General features: G+C 45.1%; 1 protein-coding gene across 1 annotated transcript; it reads right to left on the bottom strand.

The window, feature by feature from the left end:
- Positions 1–663: 663 nt before the first annotated feature.
- Positions 664–4,823, bottom strand: LOC136487599 (uncharacterized). The gene is made up of 3 exons (XM_066484716.1): positions 3,910–4,823; positions 2,125–2,199; positions 664–1,033 (listed from the first exon to the last, which is right to left on the bottom strand). Exons 1-2 carry the CDS (start codon positions 4,732–4,734, stop codon positions 2,152–2,154), a joined length of 873 nt encoding a protein of 290 aa, XP_066340813.1. The 5' UTR covers positions 4,735–4,823; the 3' UTR covers positions 664–1,033; positions 2,125–2,151.
- Between the last annotated feature and the right edge of the window lie 5,640 nt (positions 4,824–10,463).

Here is a 10,463-nt window from a genome sequence, read left to right on the forward strand (position 1 = left end):
TCTGCAATGGCTACACACGTGTTTCCCTGGGTTTCATACATATATTGCAAGTGTTTCAATTGATTCGAACGTTTGTTGTAAGTGTTTCATCTGGATGTTGTAAAAATAGATCTGATGTTGTACATATTGCAGTGAGACCAATCTATAACAGCCACATGTTGGTCCTGTTCGGCTTACCCAGAAACCGGCTTGTTCGGCTTGTTTTTTTAGCCGGAACAATATTTTTCTCTCACAACAATTTAGTAAGAACAATATTTTTCAGTCAGTTTCAGTCAAGTTTTAGCAAACCGAACGAGACTGTTGTAGCTGCTGGATCCGCCGGCATGCGCATAGATGTAGAGGGGACGCCATGATGCAGCTGCGGGCGTGGGAGCTATGGTGCGGACGCGGGACACAAAGTAGCGCGGGCCATGGCGCGGGGCACGAGACACGGTACAAACACGAGCCCGACGTGAAGCAGTCGTAGCAAGGCTAGGCGTCCGGAGGCTAGGCCTGTCCGGACATGTCAACAACTCAATATGTATTGTTTGTCAATATGGAAAGCCTGCACTGTACTAGTATTTGGTAGACTTTTGGCCACTACTTTTGGACAGCTAGCTTTCGGGAGGTCCCAACACAGCACTTGTTCGCTGTTGATTTCAGCCGAGCTTATTTAATCAGTCAACAATATTTTTCTTTCATAACAAATCAGCACCAGCCAGCCAAAACCAGCCCAAAAACCAACCATCTGCAAGTGCCGATGCACATACACGCAAATTAACCAGCCTGCTACATCCTCGTCCATCTTACCAAATATGCAAGTTGAGCGTACACGATTTATGAAACAAGATTGAAATCAAGTTGAGCATACACGATTGAAAGCTACTAGGCTCTTACATTCAGAAATTTTCGCACCATCTTACATCACCGCTACATGCACTTTCACATTCCAGGCGCGCACACAGCAGTTCCTAATGATCCCATCCTATGCACATTATTATCAACTCCTAAGTTGGGAGCCCTCCGATTGAATGATAGATTTTACAGAGTACCCCTGCAAACCAATTGGAAAACAACCATCAGCTACCAGATGGTAATTATGATAGTTATTACAAACGTATCCACGAGCCGCAAACAAGATATCAAACAGGACCAAAGCTCCTCTTATGGAGCACAAGTCAAGAAGGTACTAGCAAATAAACTAGTAGTACAGCTGCCGCATAACTAAGCGCATCAGAACCTCAAAAGGCACAACATGCTTTCCATAATTTACCAGAGGAAAGCATGTTGTGGTAAATAGCAAACTGTTCCAGAGGAAATAGCACACACAGGAGGACAAACTCCACACGAGCAAACAAAAAAAAAATATCACACAACTCAGCTATGGAAGGTAGATAGGCAGTGCTGTTTGGTCAGCCTAAAATATGGTAGGGATTGAACAGGAGCCCTTATGTAGGCTCCATAATTTGGAGCTTCAGATGCCCCACCATCTGGTATCAAAGTGCAGCTTTGTGCAGGAAGTGATGAACAAACGAGAACACACTAGTCCAGCGTAGCTGCAGTAGCAGCATACTAGTTTCAATAGGACGCCAAAGGTGCATAAGCTCAGGGATAAGTGGAAACATAAAGCAGGGTGCCATTCTTTATGCATGGTGGAACATGTGCAAGGAGCAAAATGGACAGATGTTTTTGAAGAAGAGAGCCTAGATCAGCACCAGGTATCCTGGCGCACAAAGGGCGAGATCGACATGCACTAGCTAATGCACTAGAGAGCAATGAACTGCAGCCTTTCAGAATGCATGGTTCGTGCTGTTCCTAAGTACCTTAAATCAGTCCCAACAACTGTAGATTAAAATAACTTTCCAATAGGATACTCTACTCTACCAGAATATTATCCATGGTCTAATATGAAGGGCAGTGTTCCAGCCATTTCTGTCAAAATTCAAAAAGATATGATACAGATATATTCAGACTAACAAAAAGCAGTCAGTCACAACACAATACAGGGCACATGAAAAATAATGTTACCAAAACAGGAGTGCGACTTGGAACTACTAATGAACATTTCAGGTCATTACAAATCTGCATGACACACTAAGAAAAGGTCTGACAAAACACCATAACTCAGTCAGGATGCATATATACCTTGCTAAGACCAAAAACACTTTGGTCCTACTCCATTCCCGCATATTTATACCTCAGCACCAGGTTCCCCTTCTCCTACGAAGAATAAGAATAAAGGATATGGAATTGACTTCAGAAAGCAATTGGAAAATGGACTGAAAGGACAGATATCAATAACTGATGAACAGATGTCCACTATTCACTCAGTAATAACTGGGGAAGGGGGCCATAAATAAAAATCTGATCAGAGGATAAGGGCTCCAACTTTTTTGTGCAACAAAGGATTGATCTTTTCAGTTTTCAGACCAAGTCATTTTAATAACAACGTATAACAGAGAGCAAGCACTTATGGTAGTTTAAGAATTTGGCACCTGACAGATAGGCCCTAAGAAGCCCCAGCTTATGGGGTAATTTTCACAGGGTCCCAAATGTAAACAGTGCTTCCCATATGTAACAAACCAGCCAAATAGAAACAAGTATGAGTCTGAAACTACATAAATAGGCCTTTATCATTTTCATCGATCTCTCCTCAACTCACCACCTACTGCATTTGTTTGTCATGAAGAAAAGCAGCAAGCCTAAAACTTCACAAGAGTTGTTTTAGCAAACCCCAATCACCAAAACCTCACCAAACATTTTTATGGTGCTGCCCAGCATAAGTCACCATCCCATTTTCCAACATTGGAAGTCCCCCTAGACAGTACAACCCTATCTGATGATCTATATAACACAGTCCACAGGTGGACTGGCTTGCTGCTCCATTTTAGGTCATTCATGTTGAGCATTCTAGAATTGAGTTTTTTGTTTCCTTTTCCTCCAATCAATAATACGGTAGTTACAAGCCCCCGGTGCCCATTTGATATGTCTTAATAAACTAACAAGATTCCAAGAGTTACTCCTCGCCAAAAGGAATTTTTTTTACAAGAGTTGTCTAATGGTAGTGCTCCTTAGCTTGTTACCAGAAACTTCCAAACCAATGCACGTGGATGGTTTGAAACAAGGAATGCACGGGAGAGTTCAGGCAATCTGCCTTGAATATTCAGGCTACTGTTAAATGGAAGCAATTGGTATGACATGCCAGTTTAGGGCTTTAGTCAACTGTAAATATAGATTATAGTCACAATCCAACTGTTGTAATAATTTTCAAACAGACCTAAGCAACTAAGGAATCCGAAACACCATTTTGTGCCATCCATTTATGGCATGTTGGAACTGATATTCTTGGTTCCTCTCTCCTCCCTCCCTCCCCAACTTTTAGTTCGTGACATATCTTGCCAAATACAATCAAATAATACAATAGTTGCAGGCCTGCGATGCCCATCTGATGTGGCTTTGTAGGCCATCAAGATTCTAACAGTTTTTGCTTAAAGAAATGAAGAGCGATCTAATAGATAGTGCAACTGTGCAATTGCCTCCAAGCCAGTTACCGTATAGTTCTATACTAATGCATGCAGCTGGTTCAAAACAAGGACAGGCAACATATGGTGAATGATGAGTGGAACCTATATCCGCCTTCTGTTAAATGGTCAAATCTACCGTTACAAGACACTTTTGGCAACCGAAAACCTGAATTATAGTCACAATCAAACCCAGCTATCCAAGGCTTATCTAAGTTTCCCACATTGACAAAAAACCCACAATGCAAGAATGCAACCACTACAAATTCTCAGTCTCTCTATCCAACAAATGCACAATTCTAGCACAAGGCAGTATAAGCAATTATTAAGCCAATGAATCACACAGAGGCACAGTTGTGCGATGAACATCAACAGTGCAGACAGGAATCACAGGATTGGAGAATCAGACCTGCTCGAGCACACGGAGATTGCTCTTCTCCACTTCCCTGGCGAGCTTCTCCAGCTTCCTGAGCATCCCTGCATACATCTCATCCATCTCGACGGCCTGCCTCGCCGCAGAGCCGAGGACCCCCTGCAGCCTCCCGACCCCAAACCCGTCGACCATTTCATCCACCGCCTTCTGCTCCCCGATGGTGGGCGCGTGCCCCGGCGCCGGAGCCGACGGCAGCCAGGGCATGGGCGACTCGGCGGTGAAGGCGTGGTACTGGTCCCGGAATCCGGGGCCGACGTTGACGACGGCGAGCGAGGCCGGGACGAGGCGGCCGCCGAGGAGAAGGAAGGCGCGGTAGTCGTAGGAGTGGGTGGAGTGGTTGGGGGAGGCGGAGGGGGAGACGAGGATGAGGAGGAGCGGGTGGGCGGAGGCTAGCGTTTCGGAGAGGGAGTGGGCGAGCGCGGCCTCCCGCATGGAGGGGCGGAGCGCGGTGCGGCGGCGGGAGGAGAAGAAGCCGATGGGGGTTGGGGAAGGGGAGGAGGAGGGGGAAGGGGGATGGAAGCGGCCGAGGGAGTCGGAGAGGGAGGAGGGGTGGGAGAGGGAGCAGTGGGCGGAGACGGAGATGGAGAGCGCGGGGGCGGGCGGGGCCCCCGCCGCGGCGGGGTCGTCGTAGTCGGAGAGGGCGGCCGGCGGCGCGGGCAGGTGCGCGGCGCGCCCGAAGAGGAGGCCATCGCAGTCGCCGGCGGCGGCCGCGCAGCGGTGCAGCAGCGCCGCGAGGGCCGCGCCGGAGATGGAGAGCTTGGCCACCGGCGGGGTGGCGGTGGCGCTGTCGCCGACGGCCATCGGATTCGAGGAGGTGGCCGATCTGTTGTGCTGTCCGCTGTGTGGCCTGCTCACACACGCAGGCAGCAGGCTCTCGCACGTTCCCTTCTCTCCCCACCTGGCCGTACAGACGCCTTGCACGATCCATTTCTAGTCTACTAGTGAAAAAAAAAACAATTTCGAACGTGCAAAAACCAAACAATTCAAAGCAAGTCTGCAACACCAATTGAAAAAAGGAAAAAATCTACTTAACCCTCCACCTTTCATACTTGTCTACTTCACTCCCTAACTATGAAACCGTCTATTTTACCCCTGAACTTTCTAAAACCGTCTATTTTACTCATAAAAGATTTGCTACAGTAACTGTGGGTTTGATACAGTAGTGATGGGTTTGAATTTTCTTTTTTTTTTATTTATTTTCGGTGAATTTTTAAAAAATCATAGTAAATCATAGAAAAAATCATAAAATGAAAAATCTAATTTTATTGGACTCCACATGAGTAGATCTACACAGTGAATATATAATACGGTATGCTTTAGTACAATTTTTTTACTGTAGCCTTAGATTAATTAAAAAATCTAATTTTGTCTGTAATTAATTGGAATAATTCATAGCTGTAGCTTCTATGGTCCAATTGTGGTGAAATTTTTATGGTATGCTAATTATTGTATGCTTGAACTATAGTAAAAATTTCGTACTTATTAGACTATGTATAACTTAGTTATAGATAAATTCTAATTAATTACAGATAAAAATGGATTTCTAATTAATCTAAAGGTACAAAAAAAATTTGTACTAAAGCATACCGTATTATATATTCACTGTGTAGATCTACTCATGTGGAGTCCAATAAAATTAGATTTTTCATTTTTATGATTTACTATGATTTTTCAAAAATTCACCGAAAATAAATAAAAAAAGAAAACGCAAACGCACCATTACTGTAGCCACCCCACCGTCACTGTAGCAACCCCGATGTAACTGTAGCAAAACCGCCGCTGAAAACCGCCCGGGGGGTAAAATAGACGGTTTTAGAAAGTTCAGGAGGTAAAACAGACGATTTCATAGTTGGGGGGTCAAGTAGACCAAGTATGAAAGGTGTGGGGTTAAGTAGACTTTTTCTATTGAAAAAAACTCGACCCTCCAATGGCTAGACAGGCCTGGAGCTTTGCTATTTAAGAAGGAGACCTCTCACGCAGATCGAGAAAAAACCCCGAACCCCATACCATGTCCGCACATAGGGCCCATAACCCTATGAGTGGGCCGGTCCACAACCTATGCTTTAGGAAACGCAGAGCAGACGAGGGGATTTTTCCCTCCGGCCAGCATAAATCGCCCCCGAGAGGGTTCGATCCCTGGCCAGCAGGGTGCTGCAGGAGCGCTAGACCAACCGGACTAGCTTTCGTTGGAAGCAACACCAATTGATGTGCCTCCCATGGCAAGATGGAACATAATGACAAGAAATCATCGACATTTCTATGTAAATTTTAAACAAAAATATGTTCTTTCCTCATCTCAACCAAGTAGGGCTACATCATTAACAAGAGAAGCTCAATGGTAAATCGATGGATCTTTACATCCCATGTCAAAATTGACAATGGCAAGACCAAAATAGACAGAAAACAACAAATTCGAAGGAAACCCTAGATGCAATCATCGCAAGAGTAGGTTACAAAGGATCTATCTACAACATCTCAAAGACGGAAAGAAGAGTGATGTATTGATTTTGTGAAAGAACTCGCACAAAAATAGTAGGCAGGAGGAGATTAGAGAGGATCTCTCCACGATATCCCAAGAGGTGAAGAACAAAGGATGGGACGATGATCTTGTGCATAGCAGAGCCAGAAATACCAGTGAAGTTTTCAAGTTTTCTAGCTTATGGGAAACCATAGTTTTAAATAGCGGGCTATTAAAAATAGCTGCAACTTTTTTTCAACAGCTACGAGGCTATAGCGGTGCTATGACAGATAGCGTTTTTATAAAGAAAACATGAAAAACACCAATAATTAATGAAAAAACACATGGTAAATATAAAATTCGATGAACACAAATATGTTTCTAAGGTTCTACAAGTCTAGGTAACATTACTAATATGACATTACAATATGGTTCATGAAAGTCCAGTGTTTAATTATCTAAAATACCAAATTAGTAGCAAATGATAAGTAGGAAATAACAAATTAAATTGTCAAAATCTGTTAGTGATGGCAAAATCTGAAATAACGCCGCTATTTGAATGCTAAAGCGCGCTATGCAATTAGCGGGGCTATAAGCACACAATAGCGGTTAAAAGTTAGCATAGCGGCACAAATAGAAATAGTTTAGCGTTGAGTCTCTTCGGCCACGCTGCAGCTATAGCCCACTATTTTTTTTCTATGTGGGAAAACCAAGATCAATCACATCACTAGAGCCTCCGACGAGCCACATTACTAGCTCCATAGGATCCTTGAGGCCTTGTCACCCCCGGCACCCTTTCCTTGGATCTGGAAGACCAAATGTATGCCAAAAGTCAAATTCTTTTGGGTGGCTTCTGCTGACTGATCGATTGCACACAAGAAATATCTATCTTAAGAAGGCGAAAGAAGCACCTCGATGAAGGCTATAACTGTGTTTTTTGCCCTAATGATATTGAGGAAATGGCAATGCACTTGTTTTTGAGTGCACATCTATTGTTACACGTTGGTTCATGTTAGGCATTTAATGGAATGTTCAAGGCAGCATTTATCAGATGCTTGTTGACAAGAGAGAACAGTTCCAACTGCCCTTCTTCATGGATCTCTTCCTTATTGCTGCTTGGTGCATCTGGACGGAGAGGAACGACTTCATCTTCAACAATCGTGTGCCGTCCTTAGTTGCTTGCGAAAGCTCGGTTTTTGGGTGAAGTTAGAGCATCTCCAAGAGTACCTAATAATTCTTCCCAATCCTTGTTTTTCAGAAAGAATGGAAACAATTCATCTCCAACAACTCCTAAACTGAACTCCTAATCTTTTAGCACTTGGAAAAAAGGCCCAACGCGCATAAAGATGCGCGGATGGTCTGTCGCGCGTATCCGCCCTCTCTCGTCCCCCGCGCGTCGCGCCGTCATTTTCTCGTGCGGTCTCCTCTTCGTGCCATCTGCTGCCGCCATGTAGAGAAGCCGATCATCGCTGGGAGAGGCATCCTGCAGGCTATCAATGGCGGCCGGCGGCCTGTGCCTGGCGACCGCGGCGGTGGCTCCTACATCCGCACGTGCTTGTCGCGAGCCTGAGAAGAAGAAGGGAGTGGGAAAAGAAAAATGAGGAAAGACAGGGTTCCAGGTAAGAAAATCGCAAGCGAGAAAGTTCTGGTGGGAGGGTTTAAATGAGTATAGAAATAAATTTAGGGTTCCTAGTATAAAACATCACAAATTCTGGGACCGACCAAATTTTGATTTTGGAAGTGGAATATTAGAAACTCTGGGAGATGGACTTCTTTATTCCTTCTAATACTTTTTTAGGAGTTGAAAAACACCATATTTTTAAAAAGGAAAAATATAATACTCTTGGAGATGCTCTTAGGCTTCACCTATGTTGCTATCCTCCAAACTTACAACATGTAATAGATCTTTGGCTCAATTCTTTGTAAGGTAAGGTACTGTTTTCTTGTTTTTTTTTAGAAAAGAGAATATATTAATATCCCAACTTCTGCATCGACTAATGCATATGGCTGTTCATTATTACAAGCAAGCGTAATACCTCCTAGCTAACACGCCTGTAACATGTCCCTTGTTTTTATTTAATATATTTTCCTGAGCTTTGCTCCACAGTTTCAGTAAAAAAAAAGAGGACAGGGGTGGTGGCGGGATCTTCGATTCCTCCTGCGAGGAAGAGGGCGATAGGAGAGCAAAACCCTAGAGTAGTGGCGCAAATGACGAGATGGAAGAGGGGGTAGTGGGAGGTTGACGAGAGCGGTAATCCATCCAGACCGCAAGACTTAATGTGGATGCAGTGCGCTTTAGGGTCCATTTGGCAAGCTGAATCGTTTCATATTCTAGGTTATTACCAGAGAATCGGCGCCAAACAGTAAAACCATGAAACGTTTCAGCCTAGAATCGTTTCTGGTTTCTTGCCCATGAAAATGAAACGGCTGGAGGGTAGTTTCGAATGGATTCTCTCATGTTTCTCTTTGTCTCCCTTATGTGCTAGTAATTGTATTTTTTAGTTCTAATCGTTTTTAGTGCCACAGATTAAAATGGGTTGTATTTAAGTTGTACTTCGCTATCAAAAAGTTCGGTTTCTATGAAACATATTTTTATTGGTATGAATTTTTAAGAATTTTTTTCTCATGAATCAGAATCTAATCTACTAGCCAAACGGTTTCACGGAGTGATTCTGATTTATTACCTGAAACGTTTCTTATGGGAACATGTCGGGGACCTAATACCGGGGTACCAAATGAGGTGGAGCTAATAACCATCGAACGTTGACGCCTCCGGTCAGACAAGAACGCTACTACACTTCTTGCCCGAACGACAGAGGATTGGTTCCGCCTCGCCCGACTCCCGAGGCCTGACGGCTGAGGGCAGGCTCCGCCTCGCCCGAGGGCTGAGGGCAGGCTCCGTCTCGCCCGACGGCTGAGGGCTAGACTCCGCCTCACCCGACGGCTGAGGGCTGGCTCCGCCACGCCCAACGACTGCACCCTGTTCCTTCATGATGACAAGCACGAGGTAAGACAGGACATTCGAGTCAACCGCAGTACCGAGGACCATACCCTGTACGTCTGTAGAAAAGTACCATCAGGATACGACGGGACGGGCGCGTTAAGCCCTTCCAGGCATGGCAGAGTTCGAACAGTATTATAGGCTCCGACTTTGGTCTTACATTGTTGTGGGCGCCGCCATCAGCTCTCAGACGCGGATCCTAACATGAGCATACGACAACCACTACAATCCAAGAGGGAACTCACGTCATCAACAGTAACAGGCATATAGTCACTTTCCCGTCTACTCCCCACAGAGTTACGGCTCGGCACCCTGACACACCGCACCATCCGCCGGGGGAGGATGGGATGTGACCATTCGCTAAAACGAAGCCAGAATCCGGCCCTATCAGGATCAGCGAAACATGCTATCCCTGACGTGGTCTCCCATGTCAGCAGGACAGGCTCAAGGGAAAAGGAAGACCCACCTTCGAAGGACCTTCTCTACCTTTGGTTTTTTCCTCTTTCTCCCATCTGTAACCCCTACTCCCCCTTGGTCTATAAAAGGGAGGGCAGGACACCCCACTAGGGGGACGGATTGATTTCATACTCAACACGTCACATAACATACAACTAAGCAGCAACCAAGCTCTTGGCATCCTTTCGACCCTTTCATCAGAGACTTAGGACCTGTCCCTCTCTCGATCGTTTGTACCCCTACTACGAACCTTTTTTGGTGCTAATAATACGAGCAGCAGCAAACTGGACGTAGGGACATTCTGCCCGAACCCGTATAAACCTTGTGTCCTTTAGCGCACCATCCGGGCCTAACGCGCAACAAATATAAATTTGCTAGTTGGTGTTTGTTCGAAACACCGACAGAACCTGGATCCGAAACGTTTCTACGAGAATCACTACTACAGCCAGCCTTTGTAGTGGCGGCTCATAAGCATTTGTAGGGGCGGTTTGGCCAGCCGTCCTTACGAAAGCGTGCCTATAAATCACTGATTTGTAAGGGTAACTCCATTTTCGAGAAATCATGAATCCGGACAAAAAAAATAACAATTTTTTTAATCCGGGGAGGCCCACCTTA

This window comes from Miscanthus floridulus, chromosome 10 (assembly GCF_019320115.1).
Source record: "Miscanthus floridulus cultivar M001 chromosome 10, ASM1932011v1, whole genome shotgun sequence".
In the NCBI taxonomy this organism is placed as follows: domain Eukaryota; kingdom Viridiplantae; phylum Streptophyta; class Magnoliopsida; order Poales; family Poaceae; genus Miscanthus; species Miscanthus floridulus.

What these genes read in the sequence shown, in the direction of transcription:
- LOC136487599 (XM_066484716.1), bottom strand. Translation starts at nt 4,734, where the DNA reads ATGGCCGTCGGCGACAGCGCCACCGCCACCCCGCCGGTGGCCAAGCTC. An exon ending in ATCTCCGTGTGCTCGAGCAG is followed by an intron (nt 2,200 to 3,909) that starts GTCTGATTCTCC and finishes TATTCTTCGTAG; the next exon opens with GAGAAGGGGAACCTGGTGCT.